The sequence below is a fragment of the Bos indicus genome, chromosome 20, assembly GCF_029378745.1.
Source record: "Bos indicus isolate NIAB-ARS_2022 breed Sahiwal x Tharparkar chromosome 20, NIAB-ARS_B.indTharparkar_mat_pri_1.0, whole genome shotgun sequence".
Lineage (NCBI taxonomy): Eukaryota > Metazoa > Chordata > Mammalia > Artiodactyla > Bovidae > Bos > Bos indicus.
This window is the reverse complement of record NC_091779.1, coordinates 10,253,533-10,281,125: the sequence shown is the minus strand read 5'-3', so window position 1 is coordinate 10,281,125 and position 27,593 is coordinate 10,253,533. Positions and strand designations below refer to the sequence as shown.

Sequence of the window (27,593 nt, the reverse complement as noted above, 5' to 3'; positions counted from 1 at the left end):
GTCTGGGGTCCCTGAGGAAAAGTGGGATCTGGGGCTCTCAAATAAGAGGTGAGTTTCTGGAATTCTCAAGGAGGACGAAAGGACAAATGTTTTTTTCTACATTCCTTAGTAAGGACTATATAACAACAATGTCTCTGGCTTGAGGACAGTTACTTCTTCCTGAAAACCTTGTGGCTAATCCTGTTACCTTAAAATGTAAATTATGGGAGGGGTCTAGTAAGATCTTTACAACCTTGAGACATTCTTTTGATTTATTGTAATAACTAATTAAAAAAGCATATAACTCCCTTGCTTAGACTAGGAAGGGGGGCTCTCTGTCCCCCTTCCGATGTCTGTGTCAGAAGCTTTCTCTGTCCTTTTTATACTTTAATAACACTCTGCTACACAAAAGCTTGAGTGATCAAGCCTGGTCCCTGGTCCCGAAGCTAAATCTTCCTCACAGATCACAAATCAGACATCATTCACCATAAGCTATCAATTTCTAGTGTGTATGTTCTCGCTTTTGCTCCATCATAAAGTCAAAACATCCTAAGCTGAACCATTTTAAGTTGGGTACCATCTGTATATGCTTTTGTACATTTTGAATTCCATACAGAGTGCAAGTATTACTTCTTTTTTTAAAGAAATAAAAATGGAAAATTGATGCTTTATCTTTAACCTGTGTTTTATTTTAAGAGATCATCTTGATTTTCTTCTGTAATAAACTTTTACAGTTTAACTCTCAATCCTTAATAGTATTATTCATTATATTTGAGTTTAGCTTCCTCATAGAGGAAAAAACCCAAACATAAACCTTTATAACCACCTCCTAGTCTAACAGCACAATTTCAATAAGAAAGTTTTATTGATAATTGAATAATTTATGTGACATCAGCAGAGAGATGTCAAGAGTGATTGTGCAGTGGCCATTCTTGTTAAGAACTGTGATCTTTGACCCAATGCTCAATCCATTTCAGTATCTGATTGATATTATCCTCTAGATCTTCTGGTTTATTGCTCGGCAGTTGATGCACTATTTCTTCCTTGTAGGATGCTAAGGCTTCTTCATGAAGAACTTGAAAAATTTCACACTGAATATTATCTTTTAGTTTCTTCTCATTATAACCCCTAGAAGGCAAAGAGGAGATAATCTGAATGGCATTAACTAGAGTTTTAGGAACAAATTAGAAATTGGACACTTCAGAATCTATACACTTTTTGAACACATGAAGAATCGCACAAAAATACTTCTTAGTTTCTTTACCTAGAAATAATAGGTTGGCATTCCTCCCCCTACAATCTGTCAGCCATTCAATTAGCAAACATCTACTTACCTCAAGCCAGATGCCCAGCTATGAGATTAAGCAGTCTATAGTTATGGTTCTAAATTTTAAAAGTTAGAGGAATTAAGATATAGACAGATAAAACAAATAAATGGCATATAATAAAATGCACATGATAAAGAATATCATATACTAATTGGGTACTAGATCACACAGATGTATCTGTAGTTTACCAGTTCCAAAGACACTGAAAAAATTAACTTGTATAATCTTTAGGAAGATGTAAATTAGCCAGCTAGTTAGTGAAATGAGTAAGGAAAATTCAGACTCAAATTAATTCAATTTTGTAACAATCAAAATTAGATTGAACTACTCAAAAGGTGATTAACTTTATGGAAAGATAGCCCACAGAATGGGAGAAAGTTTTTGCAAATCTTATATCTGATAAGGGACTTATATCTAAAATACATAAAGAAATCTTACAACTTTATAAAAAAGGCCAAATAATCCAATTAAAAATTGGGCAAAAGGTCTAAATAGATATTTTCCCAAAAGATATACAAATGGCCCATAAGCACATGAAAACGCACTCAGTATCATTAGCCATCAAGGAAAAGCAAATGAAAAGTACATTGTGATACTACTTCATATCCACTAGGATGGCTACAATCAAAAAGATAATAACAAGGATGTGAAAATACTGGAGGCTTCCTACACTACTCTTTGGAATGGAAAGTGGTGCAGTCACTATGGAAAATGTCTGACAGTTTCTCAAAAGTTATACATAGCTATTTAACATGGGACCCAGAAATCCTATTCCTAGAGAAACTTCAATACCCAAGATAAATGAATGAATGCATAATGTTCACAGAAAAACACATGCATGAATGTTCATAGCAGCATTATTCATAATTGCCAAAAAGTTGAAACAACCCAAATGTCTATAATCTGATAAACAGATAAATAAAATATGGTATATCCATATAATGGAATATTATTTGGCAATGAAAAGAAGTACCAGTACATGCTACATCACAGATGAACCTTGAAAACATTATGCTAAATAAAAGAAGCCAGACACAAAAGATCACATTTTATATGATTTCATTTATATAAAAAGTCCTAAATAGGCAAATCCAGAGATAGAAAGTAAATTACTGGTTGCCTGGGACTGGGGACTAAGGGGAGATGGGCAGTGACTGCTAATGGGTATGGGTTTTTTTAAGGGGGGGGGGTGAACATTTTTAAAAATTGGTTATAATAATGGATATACAACTCTGTGAATACACTGAAAACCACGGAAGTGTATGCTTCAAATGGGCTGTACAATTCATATGGTATGTGAATTTATTTCAATAAGGTTTTTTTCTTTAAATAGGTGATTACTCATTAAAAAAAATAGGTGATTAATTTTTTCAATGGCTAAAAACAAGACTGCTTTTCTCATACTTTAATCTTTATTTACATAAAATTTTAATTTTTAATAAAAATGTTAAATGGTTTTTGAGAAAAGGCATATGTACCATATTGTCTCTATTACTTCTCTGTTCAAATATTTTTAATGGCTTTTTCTGCCTCAAGAAAGATGATGAAAGCTTCAGGTATTATTCCCACCTAACTTTCCCTGTATATTTCATACTATACTTTTTTGTGCAAGGATTGACTTCCCTTGCAGCTCAGATGGTAAAAAATCTGCCTGCAGTGCGGGAGACTCAGGTTTGATCCCTGGGTTGGGAAGATCCCCTGGAGAAGGAAATGTCAACCCCCTCCTGTCTTCTCTGGAGAATTTCATGGACAGAGGGAGCCTGGCAGGCTACAGTCCATGAGGTTGCAAAGAGTGTGACTCACACACACACACAGACACACAATTCAACGGTGTTTAGTCAGAGTTGACTATGATCACTGAGAACACAAATTCTGAACCTGACCTTAGTTAGGCAAACTTCTGGAATTTTCCTTCCAGAAACTTCTTTCTAAATTCCTTTAAAATTCCCCCTTTGCCACAGCTTGAATCAAAAGACAGTGGGGAAATGTTTTCCATAAAACTTTGCTTTTTTGGTTCTTCTAGATTAAGCCTGATGCTCTCTTGCAAAGGATGAACTCAAATATGTTGTGAAATGTTAATTTATCTTGTTAGTTTTTCATAAGTTTTCTCATTTCTGATGTGAGGATGATTTAAGTGGGTGATTTTCATTCCATAGCAAAGAATATGCTATTGTCTTGGCTGTTTTCCTACACAAGCTTTACATTAGGGAAAAAGCATGACTAAATAGTTGCTATATAGTACATTTTACTGAATCAGACTGTCAGTTAGGTCAGACTCTACTGCTTGTGTTTTACAAATGCATCTTTTTCTCTTAGGTTCAGAATGTTGGTACTATACAGACTTGGTTTATAATGAGAACAAAATATGAAGCAGTCACATTTTCAAATAGAACCTTTTTGATGTTAGTAGTTGCCAACTTCAGGAATCTGAAAGAAGTTTATATAATACTTTAAGAATGTAAAAAAAAAAAAAATGTAATGTTTTTCCTTTCTTACCTATTTTCAAGTCTTTTGTACAAAATACTGTTATCTGTTTTCAGGACAAATACTATATGAAACCAGCGTTCAGGGAAGAAATCACAACCATGGTAATCAACAATAACTCCACCTTCACTCATTTGGTTTTCTAGCTCATCAACTACCTGTAAGAAAGGGAAAAAATAAAGATGAATACTCTTAAAAACTGAGGTCAAAAAAAAAATAATAATAAAATAAATAAGCTAAAAAAAATGATCACCTCAGTATTCAATCAATTAAAAAAAAAAACCTAAGGTCAACTTTCCTATTAAATTTTTTAAATGTATACTTTAAAAAATTGTACTTACTCTGTCTTCATCTAAAATGGGACAGTCATACTCTTCATCATAGCCATCATATAACTGCCCTAAAAGAGATTTACATTGGAGTATTAAAGTAGTCTTTTCTTGGTAACTTTCAGTAATTTTCTATTACTTTTTTAGAGATAAGAGAGGGCACTAATACACAGTGTCACATGGACACCAAATATAATGAGCAATGCTGATAAGTTAGAATTTTGTCTAAAAGGAAATTTGGGTAACAGTGTATCTGCAACCGCTTTAGCTATTGATGGTTTCAAAACTGAAACCATCAACAGAGAACCAACTTCAGTATTTGTGGTCCTAAACACTCACATACATTAACAGCAGATTAAGTTCCAAACTTATTAGGCCAAGGATATGAAACTTATTAAAAGCAATAACTGGCGCTTGATTCCACGAATGAACCCTTTGTCACCGAGGTCACATTCACGGGGTTTGGGGAAGGAAAGTCAGTATACACATGCTCCTGAACGTCTAGATTTCCAGCATCCCCAAAAGCCAAGGGTTAAATTTCAGAAGGTAAAACAAGAATGATGCGGGCAGGCATAAAGAAGGCAAATTTAAATCTAACATAAAAACTTTCCAGTAAATTCGTTCTCTTTCAAATGAAGTGTGTCGTAAGGAGGCGAGATATACCAATCCCACCCTCACCCTGAACCCCTGGGAGGCATGTCCTCACGAGGCAGACTTAGATCATCCTTTTAGCCATCTCAAAACGCATGCTATAGTCTTCTCCCTCTTCCCCCTAACAATGTGGCACAGGTTGAAATGAGCTTAAAATGGACATAAGTTCTGAAGTGACAGAAGGGTAGTCCCTGAGGGTTAGTGGAAGGCAGAGGCAATTTTAACTGTCTTGCCTGGAAATGGGCCTGTGGACCGATTCTGAGCACATGAACCACTTCTCTAGCATCCTAGTGTGACCTCGGACTTCCTGGGTTACTGTTCAGCTACCAGAAACTTTACCTGCTAAAAAGTTAAACTGTCTTGGTGTGGGGAAAACTGGTTAACTATATAGAAAATAATCTAAACCCTTACTTTACACCACAAGTTCTAGGTGGATTAAAAAGTTAATTACTACATTCCAAAGATAACTAATGGAAAACTAAACTTTACAAAGGAATGATTCATTTGAGTTTGTGAAAAAAATAACTGATTCAAATAAATAAAATGTTAAATCTCTTGAAGAATTTTTTTTTTAATAGCAGGGAGAAATATTTATACTAGGACAAAGGACTGAAATGTAGATTATATAAATATCTCAAAAACAGTAACCTAATAATAAGAAAACAATTCACACATAATGGAAAACATAATTAATAAACAATACATGAAAAAAATGTTGGACTTTCCCAGCTACTAAAGAGATGCAAATTTAAATGAGCCTTTTTATAACTGTTATATTATGTATTTAGTAAATTGACTCTGAAAATGTGTAATTAGTTTTTAGAGTCAACAGTGCATTTTAGTATACATCTTAGATTCATACAATTCAAATATGCTTTTAAAGCTTAAGTTCAATACAAGATAAAAATGTATATATAGCAGCGGTTCTCAGGCACAGAATTTAGGAGACTGGAGCAAGCTTTTTCCCTAGCACATTGTGAATAGTATGTTATGAGCCATGCCAGTGGAATGTTTCCTTCTGACCTAAATGCCTTTTTTTATTGGATTTTATTACAGTGAACAGCTTTAGAAGGTATAATATTGCTAGTAGAAAAGAAGACTTAAAATAAGTTAATAACCTGTATTTTCTTGAAGTCTTTAAGAGCTAAATGAGCCCCTTTTCTCCTAATAGAGCTCCAAGATCATCTAATGAAAATAATATTGTCCATCAACTATCTGGAGCATCATCAGCCTAAGAACCACTGTTCATGGTTATTCAGTGTCTTCTGGCCTCACAGGAAGAGGTAATGGTATAATGGATTTCTCACTGTCCTTGGATCGTGCTTTCCTCATATTGTAAAGAGTCCTCATCCAGCTCCCCATTGCGCGCTGAATAAATAGTACTCCTGACTATTGTGTCCATGCTGTAGCCTAGCCGCTTGTACATGTTGACAGCAACTGGGTTAGACACTCTTACAAAGAGATCAACTAAAAATCTACCCTTTCTTTCTGAAACCTCCTCTAATAACTCCATAAGTTTAGCAGCCAAACCATGGCACCAAAATTCCAGGGCAACGACAGAACTATGATGTGCCCATGCCATTCTTCCCTTGCCACTGAGCCTTCTGCTTTGCCCATGGTATAACCCATTAACTCTCCACCAGGGGCCTCTGCAATGAAGAAGTACTCCAGCCAGTGGGCAAGGTACTCTAAGTAAAAAGGAATCCCATAAGTTTCTCTAAGTGGATCCAAGTTAAATGTTGTTGAAGCAAAACAGGTCGTCACATGGCTGCACCCACTGGAACCGGATTACCGCAATACCACAACCGCCCTGGAAATCTGTAATTTTTTCAAGAAAAATGTCCTGTCCAGAGATTTCTTTGACCTCTGAATTTCTAACCAGAAAAAAGTATAAAAGATGCTTTAAAATACTCAACAACAGTGAATTAGTTAAATCTTGTTTACTAACTGGCTGAAGTATGTAATTAAACTTAAGTAAATTAGGTTGTTAAATTTCTCCATTATTTTTACATTACTTTCTATATATACATATGTGTGTGTGTGTATATATATATCACAATGCCACAAAATGAAGAATACCTACCGCTGATTTTGTACTATGTGGGAATCTGGAGTAGATAAATGTTCCTTCATATTTTAAGTCCAGACTAGAATATGTTGTCTAAAATACAACTATAGCAGTATTAACTTTATTATTAAAAGTCTTTATGTATTGCAATGCTGAAATGCAGGATTTCTTAAAATCATGTTAATACATTTTAATAAAATAGTGTAATACAAGCTTTCAAACATTCATTTCAAAAAACATTTATCTAACACCATGTCCAGTAATTACAGAGGAAATGAAGATATAATAGTGAACAAATTGAACACCAAGACCAACTTAGTCCTTCCCTTCAACAGTTTACAGTAACATGAGAGATGATAGACAAGTAACCTGGAAATTGTAATATTTAATGCTGTGGATCATGGTGCTTTGAGCAATAAGATGGGCATCTTTTAGGTGAGGAACATAAGCAGGATATTTGGGGAAGCTTCCTGGAGGAGGTAACTTCTAAGTAGAAACTTGAAGCTAAGGAAAAAAAGGTAGGTAAGATGATCCTTCGTTCCCAGGTGGCTCAATATGTAAAGAATCAGCCTGCCAATGCAGGAGACTCAGGAGACACAGGTTCAATCCCTGGGTTGGGAAGATCACTTGGAGTAGGAAACGGCAACTAGTATTCTAGTATCTAGTATTCTTGCCTGGAAAATCCTATGGACAGAAGATCCTGGTGGGCTCCAGTCCGCAGGGTCACAAAAGAGTCAGACATGACTCAGCAACTAAACAACAATGAGATACTGAGATTCAGCACTAATGGTCTTGAGGATGGTTCAGTGGTACCAGGGACACAGCATCAGTGGTCTTATGAATGGAATAGGGGTTTCAAACGGATTTTTTAAACTATCAAGATTAGAAGCCAAGTGCATCTGGCTAGCATGTGAATGCATTTGTATGTGTGGTGGGACAGGAATCAGGAGTGGACAAGCAGTCAGGGAGGACTACAGAGCACCTAAACATTCATTTGGAAATGTCCAGGACTATCCAGATGGTTACATCTAGTAGATGTCTATAAATTGGGCTAAGTTTTAATTATTAATCTAAGAGTCACCAGCAAAAATAACTGACCAGTCTGAGTCAATGAGATCACTAGATGGAAAGGCAGGATTACAAGATCACAGAGGAAAAGACATATATGGTGGGAAAGCAAGAATCAGATGAAAGCATTGGGATAGCAGTGCTGGTGAGAGGACAAGGAATAAGTTAGTTTCAAAGTCTTCTAGTGGTAGGTTATTAAAGTGAAGGGAAAAATGAGATACACAAAGGTTAGAGTGGGGATGGCAAGCTTTTTCTATAAAGGGCCAGACAGTAAATATTTCAGAATTTACACCCTACTCTTTAGCTAGTGGCTCCTACAAAACCAGGAGCAGCCTGCCAACCCTTGGGTTAGAAACACACCAAGATTTTAAGTGTTGTGGGCCAGATATTTGAAATGCATCTGATGTCTAGATCCATGAGCATGCTGGGGTTAGGGACAGGGGCTGAAGATTGATAAACTAGTGGCAGAACAATTAAGGAAGCTGATAACAAGTATAATTAAATGACTGCACATGGGACAGGACAGTGAGGAATGCAGGCTGAATGAAGAGGGATAAGGAAAGCAGTCTTGGTCCCTCCACAGTCAGGACTCTCTCTAGTTTTAAGCTTAAATCCCCACCTAATTTTTCCTGCTTTAGTTCTAAGCAACATAGATGGTCTCCTACAAATAATACAGAAACTTAACATGATTACCAGGATGGCAATAAACTCCATTTAGGCACATTCATTTAAAACCAGTTTTGTTTTGGTCTCATGACTTACAGCAGGTTTCTAAACCTGAAATCCTACTGACATTTTGAGCTTGGCCACTTGCTCCTTGGAAGAAAAGCTGCGACCAGCCTAGACAGCCCATTAAAAAGCAGAGACATTACTTTGCCAACAAAGGTCCATCTAGTCAAAGCTCTGATTTTCCAGTATTCATATACAGATGTGAGAGTTGGACTATAAAGAAAGCTAAGCGCTGAAGAATTGATGCTTTTGAAGTGTGGTGTTGGAGAAGACTCTTGGAGAGTCCCTTGGACTGCAAGGAGATCCAACCAGTCAATCCTAAAGGAAATCAGTCCTGAATATGCATTGGAAGGACGGACGCTGAAGCTGAAACTCCAACACTTTGGCCACCTGATGCAAAGAACTGATTCACTGGAAAAGACCCTGATGCTGGGAAAGATTGAAGGCGGGGGAAGGGAACGACAGAAGTTGAGATGGTTGGATGGTATCACAGACTCAATGGACAAGAGTTTGAGTAAGCTTCCAGAGCTGGTGATGGACAGGAAAGCCTGGGGTGCTGCAGTCCATGGGGTCGCAAAGAATCGGACATGACGAGTGACTGAACTGAATTCATTATGAAGACAGAGGACTGTCCTGTGAATTTCAGGATGTTCAGCAGAATCCTTGGCATCGACCCATTAGAGATCAGAAGAAAACCTCCCACTCCAGTTGTGACAAGCAAAAATGTCTCGGAATATCCCCCGAAGGACAAAATCACCCCATTGAGAAACAGTGCTTTGTAGAAGACTGAGTGGTTTCCCTTAAAACATATTACCATTTGGGAAAAAATGAGGCAGCTGAATGTCTCAGACTATCTCCTAGTTAGATTTTCAGGTATATTCAAATGGCATCTGTGGGGGCAAAAAATCTGATACATTTTGAAAAATCTAATAAAGCACATCATCTAACATGTTAAATCAGACCAGAATCCTTTATCTGGCATAATAGGAGGAAAAATGCCCCATTTATAAGGAAGATTCCATCTCATTAAATAACTCATCAATAAAATACAAACAGAATGGTCAAGACCATGCACCATCAAGGCACACAACTAAAATGGTTTGTGTGTAAAGCAGACTCAAGAGGAGAGTGTCTTACTGTGGATTATCCTTGGTTCTGGTGTTACTGTTGCTCTCAATGCTATTCATGACAGATTATTTCATTAAGTTTAGGAACATAAAATTGAGTGGGTGAGAACTGGAAGACATGACTGAAATTGACTACTGTATGTAACTCTGAGAGGAGGAAATGGCAACCCACTCCAGTCTTCATGCTGGACAGAAGAGCCACCATGGACAAAAGAGACTGGCGGGCTACAGTCTATTGGGTCACAAAAGAGTCAGACATGACTTAGCGACAAGCACACGGGTGACTCTGAAATAGTAAAGTTGCACAGGCAAAGGAACAAACCAGATTTCATATGGGTATAAAATGCAGAATGACAAGCTATACACAGTAGCAAATAAAGACCTAAGTTTTATCAACTATAATTTGAACACCAAACCTGGATTAAAAATATAAGCATGATACTAGCTTATAGTATCAAGAATATGATGAGCAAAGATACATAACTGACCTGCAAAAAGGGAAGCTGGGAAAAAACTTAAAATTTTTAAGTAGTGAGATACTGAGAGACACACCAAGGATCCTTAAATATAAGCAAAGGAATAGAAAAATAGGACCTAAGAAAAACCCTGGCAATTGAAAAAGGTAAATCTAAATGGATAAGTGTTTGTCACTCAGTCGTGTCTGACTTTTTGCAACTCTATGGACTGAAGCCGGGCAGGCACCTCTGTCCATGGCATTCTCCAGACAAAAACACTGGAGTGGGTAGCCATTCCCTTCTCCAGGGGATCTTCCCGACCCAGAGATCAAACCCAGGTCTCCTGCACTGCAGGCAGATTCTTTACCATCTGAGCTGCCAGGGAAGCCCAAATGGATAAGGTTCACTATAAATAAAAATCCTGACCAAGCGGTCTCTCTAAAAAGCAGACATGGTTATCAATCTGAATTCTTTCAGCAATCTGAAAGAATGGCCCCTAAGAGTGACTCAACACCAGAGATCATACTATGATCTAAACATGTGAAAACACTAGAAGTGACTCTAATGGTTAAGGAGTAGACTGCAGCAACTTCAAGTTTTTCCAACTGCTATTTCTGTTGGTGATGAGGTGGAAAACTGCAATTATAAAAAAAAAAAAAACTAAGAACATAATTGCCAAAGTACCAACAATTAAATGCACGAATTGCAACTTTATTTTTTACACTTAAAGGCTGACGAGAAACCATTACTAATCCTATTAAAGAAAATCTAACACAACAGCTCAATCGAAAAGTATGGTAAGCATATTTACTCATTAAATACTATTTTTTCTAGAACACAACATGGAAACATCTAGCATGCATGTTTAATCTCAGTACAATAGAGTCAAAACCAAGTATACATGTTACATGCATCAAGGCTAGATTACAAATTATCATAGTCATCGTCGTCGTCATCATCGTCATCATCATCATCGTGCTTTCTTTTCAATGCATTTGATGCTTCATTGGCAGTATTTTGTGATGAGACCATGTTAGTGGTAATAAGAATATTTTTGGACCCAATTAATGATGGATTAATTAGAACATTCTGAACTGCTGATGTTGCAGGAATTGAAGCTTTTACAGCTGGGGACTGTGAAGTGGGCATCTGTACTGTGAACCTTTGCCCTGTGAGGGACACTGGAGTCCCTACTTTAGTTGAAACGGACATGGCTTGTGGGGTTGGTGTGCCAAGCGTGGGAGTACTTGGTCTGCTGGTAACTGAACCAACACTTAACCGTGGAACTGTTATTCTTCCTGCAGAAGTAGATGCCTTTTTTTGTAAAGACTTAAGTCTATAATTTGGAGCAGTCAAGCAATACCTATCAGGTGGCAATCTAGGACCTGAGTAAGGCTTGATCAATGGCAAAGGGGTTTGATTTCTTTGCCTTGCAATATCTAATAAAAAATCTCTTGGTGGAGGAGAGGTAAAAGACTGGTCAGCACGACACTGGATTGCCAATCGCACATCATCTGCATCGACAGTAGCTTTCTTAGCATGACTTGAATAAATTTTTGCATCATCTAGAATTGTGGTCACATATCGGAAGGCAAACTCCAACATCTGATTTATAACTCTTGGCTCATATTCTGTAATCCCCATATCCTTCAGGATTTGTGCCATCATCTGTGCATCTTTCGGCATGCTCTTGGGAGAAGCCATCTTGCCAGACTCCATGATATCCGGTGATCAAACTTTAGATCATTTGAAAAAAATATGTACATTAGATCAAATGTGAAATAGTTACTTTAGTAGCAACTGTCAGGAACTTAAAATTTTTTAAATACAAGTTTTTAAAAATAGAAATTAAAAAATGTTACATCTTTTCAATTTTAATGAGGCACATTTAAGGTTCCTTTACTTAAATTTATCGAGTTTCTACCCATTAGAGAATATAAAAAGATGAAGACACAAATAATGGAAGTGATCAAAGACTGGGAAAAACCAGGGTAAAATAGGTAAAAACATATACTTTAAAAACATGTGCAGATGCTTGCAGGCATGCATCTATCAAACTAATCTAAGACCGTAGTACAGCCATATCCTACTGCCTGAGTTCAAAATTCTGTCCTTCCAGTAAGCTCACAGACTATCTTTCTCTCTATACATATATGCTTAGCACAACTCAAAATACTCTTCCTCATATTCAAACAGTCCTATCTTCATGGAAGCTGTTCCAGTTATTACTGTCCACAAAAACTGCTAGCCAATTGCAGAGGGGACGCAGCAGTCAAAATAACCAGGACACAGCATGAGACAATATGTTCTATTTCTATGTCCCCAACAGAGCATAAATTCCTTCATGGAAAATTTTCTCTTCTTTCGCACAAAAAAATACAGTGCTAATACTTCATTATTTATCTCTCACTTTTTAAATAAACAAACCTAACACCAAAGTGTCCCTTACCTTCTCGAGCTAAATCACCCACATTAACGTATTTCAGTCCTGATCTTGATGCAAGTTCTTTGCCTAATGTAGTTTTTCCAACCCCTGGTGTACCTGTAAGACAAGCCACAGAAAAACACTGTTCATGAAATACTCATTAGACTTTAGCCACTGATCTGCCCTTAAGGTTCTCAACAACTGAAATGAAGAGTTTCCTAATTAGCAATCCTATATGAACACACACCATAACCTAATGAACTACCCAAAGCCTGCTGGATATCAGAATTTCACCCAGTGTATCTGATTTTACCAGAGCAAGTGGGGCTTGGGAGAATCTGATGCCAATCACAGACTGTTTGCCATCATGGAAATTCCCAGAATAAAATTAGCCACCTCAAATAAACTGCCACCATTTATTTGTTTTAACGTGTATACATATATACACATTGCGTGCATATATATCAATATATATACATACATTTCCTTCTCCTACATAAATGGCAATACTATACACTGTTCTTCACCTTCCCTTTTTCATATTGCTTCAAGATAATCATACTCTAATTTTCAGCTGTTCAGATTTAATGCCGCCAAAATTATAAAATCTGGTCATTATAATTAAAGATAAAAGGAATAAATTCAGGTCAACCTGTAAGGAAAATAACATTTTACCTCCAGTCCACTATAATACACCAAGTTTGAATCCTAAACTCACGTTTTCAATAAAATGCTCATTTATATTTTTGACGATATGGTTTAATATTAAAAAATTAAGATACTGTCTGACACAAATAAATAAGATGTTGTAAAACATTCCTCTTAAAGAGCAGGCTAAATGTTAATTTGTTGACGTTAATCTGCTGCTCTCAGCAACAGTCAAGATTTATGTGCTGCCAGTATGCTTGTTTTGTTGAAAGATACAACTGCTTTGTTTCCACAAAGAGCGCCTCAATTTTGTATTGCAACAGCATCTACACCCATTAGATTTTGACATGAATGTCCCGTGATGCTATTACCTACTACAATTTAACAGTTAAGACATTTTCAGAGTTAAACAAATTAGAAATAATATTCTTGAAGTCACTATGCGGCATTTTAGGGCCCCTCATATATAACAGGCGCCTTGAGCATGGATCCAAAGACCCAGAAGAAACCCCACAATCATCCCGGGAATCTTACAGCACCTCTGGACGAGAAACGACCAGAGATCTCAGTCGATGCCTTCTGTTCTTAAAATTTAAAAAGCCCCTGAAGCAACCTCCGCCAGCGTTTATGACAAATGAATCATCCACAGCACAAACATCCGACTCCTTTCACCTGACTCTCAGATACAAAGGAAAAATGAGAGGCAGTTCAAGAAGCCTCAAGACCTAATAATGGCATCCATCATTAACAGATCTACTAAGGGTCAGATACTGCTTTATGCTATTTAGCTAACAACCCAAAGACAACCCTACCCAAGTAAAGCAACAGCCATTTTACAAACAAAAACGTGATTAAGAAAGATTAGGCAGCTTGCCAGAAAAGTGAGCTGGATCTATCTACCTCTCTCCGCCTCACAGAGAAAGCCACCTCTCGCCAACAGAATTAACGTTCGTCGTCCCCTCCCCCCGCCTCCCGCAAAACCGCCGCGAGGGCCGGGTCGACGCCCTGACGACAACCCCGCCACGGGACCCTCGCCGAACCTCCCCACAGAACACTAAAGGAACTCTTCGGGCCAGGCCCCAGAGCACTCGACGTCCCAGGCCAGCCGAGCCCCTCGACAGCACCCCACCGCGCGCCCTGACCGGTGAGCAGGATGTTCGGAAGCAACATGGTCCTCGCCGCGCTGGCTCCGCACGCCTCTGCACACGCGCTCTACACATTCCTGGGAGGGGCCGGCAGGGGCGGGCAACGGCAAGCGCCAGCGGCCCGGGGTACTCGAGGCCTGGAGGGGCACTCGAGACCCACCTCCGTCGCCTCGTCACCCACAGTTGGTTACCCAGCCCTCGAGGACACGCTTGCATCGCAGGGTCCGAGATACCGGCAGCGGTCGGGCCGGCGCTTCGAGTCAGGCAATGCGCTGGATGCCTAAGACAGTCGCTCCTTAGGCGGCCCCGCCCTCCGGACTGGGTCGCGGAAGCGCCGACAGATCTGGAAGGTCCCCGAGGGGCGGGGCCTCTGAGAGGCTTCCGCGCTGAGCTCGGGCAGGGCCGGGTGGATTGCCTTCCATCTGGAGCAGAGCCTGGGCTCCACCGCTCCCCTCCGCCCGCGAGGGGATGCAGCTACCCGAAAGTAAGGCTGTCGTTGCTGCGGCTGTGGTGTATATATGTCCTCGAGACGCGAATCCATGTCTGCCTTCACGCCTCCCGGCCTCTCGTGGCTCCTCCTCCCGAACTGCCCATCCCATCTGGGGGTGAGAGGGTGGGGTGCTGAGCTCTGGCCTGGAGCAGAGGCACGGGAGTTCGTCTCGGCTCTCGCCTGACTAGCAGCCTGACCTTGGACAAATATTTCAGCTTAGTTATCTCCAGTGCAGTGTGTAGGGTGGTGGTGGGTGTGCTAGAAATACTCTTCAAGGTCTCTTCTGCCGCTGACATCTCTTTTCAGGAACCTGGTATCCTCAAGGACAGTTGCCTATTTTTAAAAGGAGGTAACTGTCAGCCTTGTTTTCAAAGAGCAACTAGAATTCTGACTAGAACAACAGTCTGTCTCTCTTATTTCGACCTGCCAACTATGTTCACTCAAAGAGGTGCTTTTTTCCACCTATGTACCTCTTTGAAACTGCAAAGATGTTCCCAGTTGTGAAAAATTTGTGTGTATGATTTGCTTTCTAGTGTGTGGAAGTGTTTACACATAAATTACGTGTGTCTCCAAACTATAAAGCTCAGTTTACAGGTTTTTGACTTTAAAGAACTTTCCTTCTGGCAAACTTAAAATTGCTGAGTTCGTCAGTTTATGTAAACATTGAAGAACTATGAAATTCAGAAGAGTGTTGCCAAAAAAATGTCTTGATGACGTATTCAAAAAAGAACAAACCGTTACAGAAAAACTTCATAGTAAAATATAAAGTCTTTGTCTAAAGTCAGTGATAAGTCTGAATTCATTGTATGGTGCTTTTTTGGTTGTTTGAAATTTGGGGAAATTTTTTGAAATTTAAAGTGTGGGGAAAAAAAATGATTTATTTTATTTTTGGCTGCCCTGGGTCTTCCTTGCTGCTTGCAGGCTTTCTCTAGTTGCGGTGAGTAGGAGTTACGCTCTGGTGGCAGTGTGTGGACTTCTGGTTGGGTACTCCCTGCCTTTAGTGTGTGTGAGCCCAGTAGTTGCGGTGCAGGGGCTTAGTTGCTCTGGTATGGGGGCTCTTTCCAGACCAGGAGTGGAACTGATGTCCCCTCCATTGCAGGGCACAGTTCTTAACCACTGGACTACCAGGGAGGCCCTGAAGTGTGGAAAATTTTAATTTTCAGTATAAAAACTGCACGAAGAGAATAGTTTAATTTTTCTTAACAAAACAGAAGTACACAAATGTCTGGTTTTTCTGTGTTACCTAATGTATTACTGAATTCATGTGAAAACTGTATCTCTGTAGATAATTGACAGTTATAGTCATTAAAAATAAAATTCACTTTACCATTTTGATTTCTTACTGCATGTATATTTACAGTATTCTCTTTCACTAGTTCTTGAGCCTTTATTATGTTGTTGATTTTACCAATACATATTACTGTACTTCTGTTTTACAATTTTCTGAATTTGAGATTTTTTTTCTTTTTTTGCCCCTAGGTGAATTATACTTTAATGTACTACAGGTTGTATACTACGGATGGGAACTATTGAAGTTTATAATGTCAAAAACTTTTTTTAGACCAAAGGTATCTTCCACAAAGGTATGATACACTAAAATGGCCATGTGATAGTTGCCCAAAAGGAGTTATAAATTTTTGAATATGTTCCTAATGACTTGTTACTGCAATCAAAGTAATGGTGCCCAGTACTTATTATAATTAGTGATCTAAAGACTCTAATAATTGTGAAACAACTGTGCACTGAAAACACAACCTTAATTTTTTTTAATTCATTTATTTATTTTAATTGGAGGCTAATTACTTTACAATATTTTAGTGGTTTTTGCCACACACTGACATGAATCAGCCATGGATGTACATGTGTCCCCCATCCCGAACCCCCCTCCCACCTCCCTCCCCATCCCCTCCCCGGGGTTGTCCCAGTACACCAGCTTTGAGTGCCCTGTTTCACACACTGAACTTGGACTGGTGATCTATTTCACATACGGTAATATACATATATCAATGCTGTTCTCTCAGATCATCCCACCCTCTCCTTCTCCCACAGAGTCCAAAAGTCTGTTCTTTATATCTGTGTCTCTTTTGCTGTCTCACATATAGGGTCATCGTTACCATCTTTCTAAATTCCATATATATGCATTAATATACTGTATTGGTGTTTTTCTTTCTGACTTACTTCACTCTGTGTAATAGGCTCCAGTTTCATTCACCTCATTAGAACTGATTCAAATGTATTCTAATAGCTTAGTAATATTCTACTGTATATATATGTACCAGAGTTTGCTTATCCATTCATCTGCCAATGGACATCTAAGTTGCTTCCATGTCCTAGCTATTGTAAACAGTGCTGTGATGAACATTGGGAATGAAAGAGCAATCAGAGATAAATATGTTGTATGTGGTATTATAACTTGAAAAGCCCCACCTCTTAGAAATTATGTGGTTCCGTGTACCAGTTCTCAGTACAGCTGGTGGATGGGTAGGATGGGTGTCAGACAGTGTACTGGAAGTTATCCATTTTCCTAGTGGTGGATCTGATTGTCCTCTGACTGTAAGTAGATTATTTAACTTTGCTGTTTCTTCTTTTTTTTTTTTTTTTAAGGAAAAATTCACATTTATGTAAGAAATAAAACTTTAAAATTTATGAGTAATATGCATATTGAAGTTGCTAGATGAGAATTGCTATTAAGAGTTTTACTACTACTCATATTTTCATGTACTCTATTTTTATAAAGGAAAGGGGCCAAAATTGTAGTACCAGTGATAGTCTTTTAAAGAGGAGGAAATGAGAGGGGTAGCTATGACTGAAATTGTTTTCCCCAGAGGTCTTCCTTCCTTTACCCTCTACTGATCATAATCCTAACCTCTGCCTTTATAAGAGGAATGAAGTGTGATTTTGCATTCATAAAATACCTGTAAGCTCTAACTCCCTTCTCCTGAGCCTACTTGCAGTGCCAATCTCTGTTTGTTTGTTTTTTTCTTTCCTTCCCAGCAAGAAGCATTGTGTAGTAAGTAAATGGTTCACAACTGTGGCTGAGCATTCTTCAAGGAAAATATATCTTTGTTCCCCCTTGTTAGCCAGGCAGGGAATTCCAAAAGTCAGGCACTGAACTAGATTTTTCTAGATTTATACTGTTGGAATGTTAAGAAAAAGTTCACTTTTAAAAATAAAATTATTAAATATTTTTAATAATTAAAAAATTAAGTATTTTTAATACTCCTAAATATTTTTAGGTTAAAATATTTTGTTTTTGCATTTTTCACTGTGTATCATTATGAAGGATTTTAAAGAAAAAGAAATGATGGAGGGGAACAGAGAGGTCAGGAGTTTCTATAGACCAGAGGACCGTGAAGTAGAACTCACTGACTTTCCTGCTCTATTAACCTAGTACTCATTTTCCTGAACAAATCTGACAGATCATCCTCTTTGGAAAGCCTGCTTCCCTTTCAGAAACATACTAGTTGCTTCGTGAGCTGAAGAAAAATATAATCAAGTCATACATACGGATTATTCATAGCATCAGTATTCTTAGACCTTATCCTCACAAGTCTTAAGGTTGATAGGGATTACTTCAATGTATGAAATGGTTCTTAGTTTGTGAATATATTAATCTGGTCAAGGCAGAAGTGTTCCTTTTCTTACTGCTCTACGTGGTTGCCTTTTTCTTTATTCTGTTTTACTTCTTTTTTGATAGGTGATTTTAATTTTTGTGTTTCAAAGCTACAAATGAGTTTTAAAAGAATCAGCCTCATCTTTACCCTGAAAGTGAAAGTCACTCAGTTGTATCCAACTCTTTGCAACCCCATGGACTGTAGCCACCAGGCTCCTCTGTCCGTGGGATTCGCCAGGCAAAAATACTGAAGTGGATTGTCATTTCCTTCTCCAGGGTTCTTCCAACCCAGGGATTGAACCTGGGTCTCCTGCATTGCAGGCAGATTCTTTACTGTCTGAGCTACCAGGGAAGCCACCAATCTTTACCCTGGAAAGATTATTTATAAAAATAATTGTTTGTACTCTGTATTCATCTATATGGCATTTATCATTGCCATGGTCAAGTAGATAAGCATGCATTTATACTTATTGTAAAGTAGAAGAATAACATACATAGAGTCAGTTTTATTTAAAGAATTTGTGAGATTTATTGTCAATGTTGCTAATACAAGAATTTTTAATAGAGTAGTTACATAGGGAATAGATGCAAAAAAATATAACTTTATTTATATGGTTTCTTTTTTTCAGGTAACAAACTGGGTAGACCCATCATTTGATGGTTTTTCAGAGACTACAAGCATTTCTGCTATTACTGCCACATCATTAAGTGTGAATAACTCAAGTCTTAGAAGAAAAAAGGTGCCTTCCACATTAGAAAGTAGCAGATTTCCGGCTAGCAAAGGAGGAAACCTATCTTCCTCTAAACAGATCTGTGGTCTAGAACATTCAAAAGAATATCTGTCAGAAAATGAACCATGGGTGGATAAATACAAACCAGAAACTCAGGTAATAATTAGCATACAAAGAAGTCTTCATAATTTAGTTTCAGGAAGGAGAGGGATGTGCATTTTTGTTATTATTCATAAAAACCTTTTTGCCTAAATGAATTAGAAAAAAATAATAACTTCTAAGTTTTTTTATATTTGCAGTCTCGAATTTTCCCAGCAGTTATTCTGAAGATATATCATTGGTTATTTGTCTTTGATTTAATTTAACCCTTTGATTTAGTTTCATTTAATCAACCCCTAACATTGACTTAATCTGTTTAATTTTTTGTAAAGTCCCTCCCTATTTATTACCTTAATAAAATATATTTCAGGATTTTAAAATATTTTATAATTTCAGATGTGCTTCAGATATTCATATGTTGTGGTCAGTTTAACAATAGAATTTTTCCATATGAATATAAAGAATTACAATCAAAAAGACTTTATTATTATGTTACTCATTTGCTAGTTTTTTCATTAAAAATGTGTACAATAGTCTGTGCGATGTATCAGAAATTTTTGAGTTAAAGTGTTTTTATTTTAAACTTGAAAATTTTAGCATGAACTTGCTGTGCATAAAAAGAAAATTGAAGAAGTTGAAACCTGGTTAAAAGCTGAAGTCTTAGAAAGGCAGCCCAAACAGGTAACTAAATAAGAAATGTTTTTGTTGTTGTTTTTTTAAGCAGTTTTTATTTGTTTATTTTTGTTTCTTTGTTTATTAGTGTTTTTTTGGGCCATGCTGAGTCTTTGTTGCTGTGTGGGAGTTTCTCTAGTTGCAGCGAGCGGGGCTGCTCTCTAGTTGTGGTGAGAGGGCTTCTCATTGGAGTGCCTGCTCTTGTTGCAGAGCACAGGCTATGTATAGGGCGTGTGGGCTTCAGACCTCAGTAGTGGTGGCTCCCGGGCTTAGAGCACAAGCTCGGTCATGGTGGTGCATGGGCTTAGCTGCTCTGAAGCATATGGGATCTTCCTGACCCAGGGATCAAATCTGTGTCTCCTGCATTGGCAGGTGGATTCTTTACCACTAAGCCACCAGGGAAACCCCAAGGAATGTTTAGAAATACTTGACCTCAGATGTTTCTCTGCCTTATAGTTGGTTGTAGGAAGTTAAAAACTTTCATGCTGATGGACATCTAGGTTGCTTCCATGTCCTGGCTATTATAAACATGCTGACTTTGTACTCATGAGTCCATCTCATCTGTGGTAGAAAGCTGTCTGACCTTACTACTTCTGCCTCATTAAAAGACTCAAGAGACTTTGAGTTTTCTCCTTTACTTTATCTCTTTTTCCCTCTTATGTCTAAAGCATAGTAAACCATTTGGGTGCTAATATATTTAGCATATCAAATTATCTCACACTGAAGCAAGTAGGCAAATTACATACTAGTTTTTTACTAAGTATAACCTAAAATAATCATTTATTTTACCCTGTAAAATGTTTTTTCTTTCACCTCGTAATTTCATAATTGCCCTTGACTCCCAAGCTAGAATATTCTTCCTCTCTTTCTTTTTAAACTTTTAAAATTTTTAGATTCTGCAAACATAAAAATAGAATAGTAATTGAATATTCACAAACCTGTAATATAGCCATCATTTTCCCCCATGAGTATTTTAACATAAAATGTAAACATTTGACATTTAATTCCCTAACATGATCTCGTGATCCATTCATATTCACATTTTCCCAGTTGTCCTCAAAATGTCTTTTATATCTGGTTTGTTACAACCAGTGCATGATCAAGGACCATCCATTACATTTGATTATTATATCTGTTAGGGCTTTAAAATCTAGAACAGTTCCCTTCACTTTTCTCTTTCTCTCTACGACATTGACTTACTGAAGAGACCAGGGTCTTTTTATCCTGTTGTTTGATCGGTAGATTAAGGAGGTGATAGTCAAAACTCTTCATTGTAATTTCCTCTTGCATTTGGCACATAATCTATTGGAAGATGCTTTGGCAGCATATAGGATTTTCTGACAGTCTTTCACCTAAGAGATTTAGTGTTCATTTTCAGTCCTTGTCTGGTTAGTAATTTTGTTAAGATTGTGAAATGGTGAATTTTCTACTTCTATTATTGTTATTTCTATAATTGTTAGCTGGCATTTTTCTATAAAAATAGATTTCCTCATTACTAACTGGGTTTGTTTAGTTATTAATACCTTTAAATACATTTCCAACTGGAAAGACAGGATAAATTACTTTGAGATGAAGAGTTGGTGTTTTCATTACCTCCAGTGGTAAACAGGTCCTTTTTTGAATCAAGATTCTTTCTGACTGGTTTGTCAATCTAATCTTTGGTGTAGAGTTAAGATAATGTACTCAAAATGAATCTTCATTTTCAGCATTGGTATTCCTCTACTGGCTCATAGAAATCACTTGTTTCTCTGAGTACCAATTCTTGGGTACTTTCTCAGAAAGCTTTTTCTCATTGTGTTGTTTGGTCATCTCAACTAAATAGTCTTTATTTTTCAGTGACCACTGTGTTTTATCACTTAACAGTACCTTTTTTTTTTTTTTTTTTAGTATAAGCATTATTGTGTCTTAAACCTACACAAGTGTTAACACAAGTGTTATTGTTATTGTTTTACCAGTAGGATGACTTAGCTGTGTGTGCATGCATATAGGTATTAGCGAAAGTATTTCCTCTACAGTTTGAAAAGCTTCTTCCCTCTAGGAAGTTGTACTTTAACCAGCCATATACTCTTTATTATACAAAACTTTCAATGTCAGTAATTATAAGACATTTTGATTTTTAAAATCCTGGATAATTTCTAGATTTCTGTATGGAAAAGCTAAAAAATTGTTTTTTCACTGAGTTTAATTTTGGAGGCCAACTTCTTTCCTCCAAAATATAGTAAATCTATTACAATGTAAGCATTGGGGGGATTAAAAAAATACTTAGTGTTCCGATAGGAGACTAGCTCCCAATTCTGTTGCTAGAAGCAAAACCTGGTGTGGCTGTATCATGTGTCAGAAAACATATGCAACTTTGTTCCATAAGAAAAATGCAGGGCTGCCTGTGTTTGAGCTTCCTCTTCTTTTGAAAAGAAGTAGTTTCCTTAGAAGTAATCAGTTCTCATTAACAGCATTAGTTATGTTCTGTTAAAGTCCCTGCAAGCAAAGAATTAGCAAGTCCTGAACCATTGCTCCTATGGGAAATGCAAGATTGGTTCCTTCAAAACCTAATGATGAAAGAAAACGAAAAACCTAATGTTGCTCTGGTCACATTTTCATCACTTCCCCATCAATACATAACCTTGTTTTGTATGTTTCTGTGTAAAGATACCTTATTTATTTCAGTTCAATTCAGTCACTCAGTCGTGTCCGACTCTCTGCGACCCCATGAATCACAGCACGCCAGGCCTCCCTGTCCATCACCGACTCCCGGAGTTTACTCAAACTCATGTCCATTGTGTCAGTGATGCCATCCAACCATCTCATCCTGTGTCGTCCCCTTCTCCTCCTGCCCTCAATCTTTCCCAGCATCAGGGTCTTTTCCAATGAGTCAGCTCTTCGCATCAGATGACCAAAGTATTGGAGTTTCAGCTTCAGCATCAGTCCTTTCAATGAACACATAGGACTGATCTCCTTTAGGATGGATGGTTGGATGGACTGGTTGGATCTCCTTGCAGTCCAAGGGACTCTCAGGAGTCTTCTCCAACACCACAGTTCAAAAGCATCAGTTCTTCGGCGCTCAGTTTTCTTTACAATCCAGCTCTCACATCCATACATGACCACTGGAAAATTTTATTTATTTACTTATTTTTTGGCGTGTGGGATCTTAGTTCCCTGCCCAGGGATCCAACCAGCATCCATCCCCCTGCAGTGGATACACAGAGTCTTATCTACTCGACTGCCAGGGAAGTCCTCAAGATACCTTATTTAATATGTATTATTAGATCATTAACATTAAACTCATGGCCTGTAGAACTATCACTCATAAGGTCTTCCATTTTAAAAAATAGAACAGGGGAATCCCCTGGTAGTCCACTAAGTTAAGACTTAGTGTTTTCACTGCCAGTGTCCAGGTTCAGTCACTGGTGGGGAAACTAAAATTCAATAAGCTGCATGGCATGGCAAAAAAAAAATAGAATTAAATAAAATGAATAGTGTAACTGGCTCTTCTCTGGGTACAAGTACACATGCCCTTGTTCACCATAGTTAATAAAGGTAAACAAGCAAGCAAGGATCACAGCCCACAGTTACATGTGGGATATCTTCCCCTGATAATTTTTCAGTTTTAAACTTTTAAAACTTTTTTTTTCAATGTGTGAGGAAATGTTACTGAGACCTATAACCTTTAGTCTGTCTTTAGAGTCCTGTCTCTGGTAAATACATTTCTTAGTATACATTTCTTAAAAAACCTGATATCCAAACTGAGGTCATTCCATAAGAATATTATACTTGTATAATATTGAACTATATAATCCAAAGAGAGGTTGATATTAAGATTGAATTTTCTGAGTTCAGGTAACCTCTAAAAATACTTGTATCAGACATGACCTCTTTAATCTAGCTGAAGGTGTTTTAATTTGGCTGCTGAATAGTCCTTGGGAGGAACATAGTGCAAGAATTGTGGATACAGTCACCATTTAGGACAGTATGGAGATGGCTTAAAAATTTAGGAATAAAACTACTGTTGTTCAGTTGCTCAGTCGTGTCCAACTCTACCATATGACCATATGGTTTTATGGTCATATGGTACCATAAAACTACCATATGACCCAACAGTCCCACTACTAGGCATATACCCTGAGAAAACCATAATTGAGAAAGACACATGTACCCCATTGTTCATCACAGCACTGTTTACAATAGCTATGACATAGAAGCAGCCCAGATGGCCATTGACAGATGAATGGATAAAGAAGCTGTGGAACATATATAAAGTGGACTATTCAGTTCAGTTCAGTCACTCAGTCATGTCCGACTCTTTGCAACCCCATGAATCGCAGCACACCAGGCCTCCCTGTCCATCACCAACTCCCGGAGTTCACTCAAACTCAAGTCCGTCGAGTTGGTGATGCCATCCAGCCATCTCATCCTCTGTCGTCCCCTTTTCCTCCTGCCCCCAATCCCTCCCAGCATCAGAGTCTTTTCCAATGAGTCAGCTCTTCGCATGAGGTGGCATTCCTTCCAACTCAGCCATAAAAACGGATGTGTTTGAATCATTCCTATTCTCATGAGGTGAATGAACTAGAGCCTATTATACACAGTGAAGTAAGTCAGAGAAAAATACCACATGGTAATGCGTGTTTATAGAATCTGGAGAGACCGTACTGATGGACCTATCTGAGGGACAGCAGTGGAGATGCAAACAGAACAGACTTGTGAGCACAGCAGGGGAAGAAGAACATGGGGCTAATTGAGAGAATAGCATTGAAATATAAACAGTACCACACATAAAATCAGATAGCCAGTGGAAATTTGCTCTGCGGCATAAGGAGTTCAAATCCCGTGCTCTGAAACAACCTAGAAGGATAGAAGGTGCTGGGAGGTGGGAGGGAGGTGCAACAGGGAGGGGGCATGTGTGTACCTATGGCTGATTCACATCATATATGGCAGAAACCAACAGAATATTGTCAAGCAATTGTCCTCTAATTAAAAAAAATTTTTATAAAGATACTAAGAAAAAATGGAAGTCCCCCCGCCCCCCAAAAATTGAATGAGAAATTATCAGAAGCTGTGCTTAGAAGTTCAGGAAATAAGATACTTTTATCTATAGCTGGTTTAGTCCAGCTAACATTGTGCAATTAATTCTGCTTTTATGACTAAATATTTCTAGAGATAATATTTAAGAAGAATATTAAAACAATATTCTAACATCCCAATGATTTTGATTTTTTATTGATGTTTATATTTGGTTTTAGGGTGGATCTATTTTATTAATAACAGGACCTCCTGGATGTGGAAAAACAACAACTATAAAAATACTAGCAAAAGAGCATGGTATTCAAGTACAAGAGTGGATTAATCCAGTTTTACCAGAATTCCAAAAAGATGATTTCAAGGAGATATTGAATCCTGGTAAGGTTTGTTGTGAAGGTAGTGGAAATAGTGGGAAAGTCTGTGTTTACAGAAGATTTGAAACAAGCCCCTCAGACCCTACTTGGATATGTTTTTGAGAGGAAGGTATGTATTGCGGCTCCTGTACTTGATCGGCATCTGCCCACTACCAGCTGCTTCACAGTCAGAGGAGCAATCACATGAAACTTTATGGGTGCATTTAGGTTCAGAGAGAAGTAACTTTAGGAGAAGGAAGGAGAGGGTCCCTCCAATAAAAGAGGTGGTGCTCAGTCGCCCAGTCACGTCTGACTCAGTGCAACCCCATGGACTGTAGCCCGCCAGGCTCCTCTGTCCATGGGGATTCTCCAGATAAGAATACTGGAATGGGTTGCCATGTTGTCCTCCAGGGGATCTTCCTGACCCAGGGATTGAACCCAGGTCTCCTGCATTGCAGGCAGATTCTTCACCATCTAAGCCACCAGGGAAAATACTGTGTAATGTAATATAATGTAATAAAACTTCACATATATGCTTATAAACTCCAGCATGATCATTTTTAACTTGCATAGCTTTCCTATTGCTGCTTTAGAGTAACTAGGCTAGGCATATACAAATCACCTAGGCCATTTTGAAGTGCAAGAGTTTCTGTAGAAGGACAATTATATTAGTATTTTAATGTGGGGTATTCTTTAAAATGCTATTTTTAGGTTCTGTAACATCTGTGCATATGCATACTCTTTTGCTGCTACTCCTGTAATTCTTACTACTTTCTAGTAGTAATGTTACTTTTGACAATCTGAAAGTCTTTATTTACAATCTTCTGCATAAAATATTACTTCTTGTAGTCCTAATAAGTTTACTAATCAGTCATTCTGTTTTTGTCATTAAAACTTATTAAGGTAAAACTTACTGAAAATAGCTCATTTATGATCACACACTTACTGGGAGAGTCTTCATTGTGTAGACAAAGTCATAAATATTTGTACCACTTTTATGATTTTTATACTAACAGCTGTGTTCTGAAATCAAGTTAACTCCATATTACATTTCTTGGTACAGAAGCATTATAGTGTTATTCATAGTGAGTTTGTCTTTTGAAATGAATATTCTGTTTTAAATTTGAACAGTTTTAAATTAAAAAACAGTCTACAGTATTGTGTGCTACTTTATCTTTATGTATATGTAAATATATTTAGTAATATTCATGTATGTTATGTACTGCTGCTGCTAAGTCGCTTCAGTCGTGTCCGACTCTGTGGGACCCCATGGACTGCAGCCTACCAGGCTCCTCCATCCGTGGGATTTTCCAGGCAAGAGTACCGGAGTGGGTTGCCATTGCCTTCTCCGATGTTATGTACATATATGTAATATTGATATATACATAGTTTGTGGAAAGTAAGTGTTAAGTATGTTTCTTTTCAGAATCAAGCTTCCATATATTTCCCTACCAGTCTCAGATAGCAGTTTTTAAAGAGTTTCTACTAAGAGCAACAAAATATAACCAACTACAAATGCTTGGAGATGATCTGAGAACTGATAAGAAGATAATTCTAGTTGAAGTAAGGATAACTTTTGAGATTCTGCTGTAACTATTGAATAAACAATTGCAAGATATATCTTATGTGAGAGTGACATTAACTCTGTCCATGGTACTAGTAGTGGTAAAATATAAAGTCTTTGTGTAATAGAATAAACTTGCATTAAACTTGGATAGAGTAACTATAGGTTGCATGTGTATATATATTATAGGTTAGTGAACTTTAAAAATTTAATGGCCTAAATGTAGAGAGGCAAAAAAATAATTGGAAAATGATGTCTTAGAATATTATAACTTGCAGTGACCTGAAGAAATTTGATCTGAAAGTTCCATAGACGCTTATTACTATTAGGGAATCAGCTAGTTGTTTTCAGCTAGTTGATGTTTAATTTCTACAGAAGTTCTGATTATAGTACATTGAATACATAACATTTTTCCCATTTTGGTAAATATAAGTCTGAAAATAAATTTACATGGGAATAAAACTGAGCTAGTGTTTATCCTTTGTTTTTGGTAGGACTTACCTAACCAGTTTTATCGGGATTCTCATACTTTACATGAAGTTTTGAGGTGAGTTTCAGTGAAGTCTTCTAAAACTCCAAATTAAATGACAGGAGGTTTAAATTTCAGCCTTGCTTGCTATCT

The 27,593-nt window shown here is 37.7% G+C and overlaps 3 protein-coding genes and 1 pseudogene across 6 annotated transcripts in view; 1 reads left to right on the top strand and 3 right to left on the bottom strand.

The window, feature by feature from the left end:
- Window positions 1-646: 646 nt before the first annotated feature.
- AK6 (adenylate kinase 6) lies at window positions 647-14,571 on the bottom strand. 2 transcript variants are annotated; one of them, XM_019982877.2, is made up of 5 exons: window positions 14,434-14,571; window positions 12,668-12,760; window positions 4,133-4,191; window positions 3,804-3,949; window positions 647-1,107 (listed from the first exon to the last, which is right to left on the bottom strand). In XM_019982877.2, the coding sequence occupies exons 1-5, from the start codon at window positions 14,459-14,461 to the stop codon at window positions 915-917; spliced, it is 519 nt and encodes a 172-aa protein (XP_019838436.2). In that variant the 5' UTR covers window positions 14,462-14,571; the 3' UTR covers window positions 647-914. The 2 variants fall into 2 exon arrangements, with proteins under 2 accessions (XP_019838436.2, XP_019838437.2); XM_019982878.2 differs by having other exon boundaries at window positions 14,332-14,463.
- LOC109574871 (N-alpha-acetyltransferase 20 pseudogene) lies at window positions 4,198-6,758 on the bottom strand (annotated as a pseudogene).
- On the bottom strand, window positions 10,909-12,760 carry TAF9 (TATA-box binding protein associated factor 9). The gene is made up of 2 exons (XM_070774575.1): window positions 12,668-12,760; window positions 10,909-11,954 (listed from the first exon to the last, which is right to left on the bottom strand). Exon 2 carries the CDS (start codon window positions 11,935-11,937, stop codon window positions 11,143-11,145), a length of 795 nt encoding a protein of 264 aa, XP_070630676.1. The 5' UTR covers window positions 11,938-11,954; window positions 12,668-12,760; the 3' UTR covers window positions 10,909-11,142.
- A 204-nt stretch (window positions 14,572-14,775) lies between the features above and the next one.
- The window catches only part of RAD17 (RAD17 checkpoint clamp loader component), a 34,010-nt gene continuing 21,192 nt past the window's right edge, over window positions 14,776-27,593 (top strand). For 2 of the 3 annotated variants that reach the window (XM_070774574.1, XM_070774572.1), the window contains exons 1-7: window positions 14,776-14,920; window positions 16,406-16,509; window positions 19,169-19,426; window positions 19,967-20,050; window positions 25,276-25,432; window positions 26,834-26,970; window positions 27,466-27,518. In XM_070774574.1, the coding sequence (XP_070630675.1) occupies window positions 14,905-14,920; window positions 16,406-16,509; window positions 19,169-19,426; window positions 19,967-20,050; window positions 25,276-25,432; window positions 26,834-26,970; window positions 27,466-27,518 (809 nt within the window). In that variant the 5' untranslated portion in view covers window positions 14,776-14,904. Of the gene's footprint in view, window positions 14,921-14,983; window positions 15,276-16,405; window positions 16,510-19,168; window positions 19,427-19,966; window positions 20,051-25,275; window positions 25,433-26,833; window positions 26,971-27,465; window positions 27,519-27,593 lie in introns of those variants that run through there. The other variant, XM_070774573.1, reaches the window with a different exon arrangement.

Coding starts and splice junctions, on each gene's coding strand:
- TAF9 (XM_070774575.1), bottom strand. CDS start 11,937: ATGGAGTCTGGCAAGATGGCTTCTCCCAAGAGCATGCCGAAAGATGCA.
- AK6 (XM_019982878.2), bottom strand. CDS start 14,461: ATGTTGCTTCCGAACATCCTGCTCACCGGTCAGGGCGCGCGGTGGGGT. Junction 4,192..12,667: donor GGGTGATTTAGCTCGAGAAG/GTAAGGGACACT, acceptor AATCTCTTTTAG/GGCAGTTATATGATGGCTAT. Junction 3,950..4,132: donor CCATTTTAGATGAAGACAGA/GTAAGTACAATT, acceptor CCTTTCTTACAG/GTAGTTGATGAGCTAGAAAA.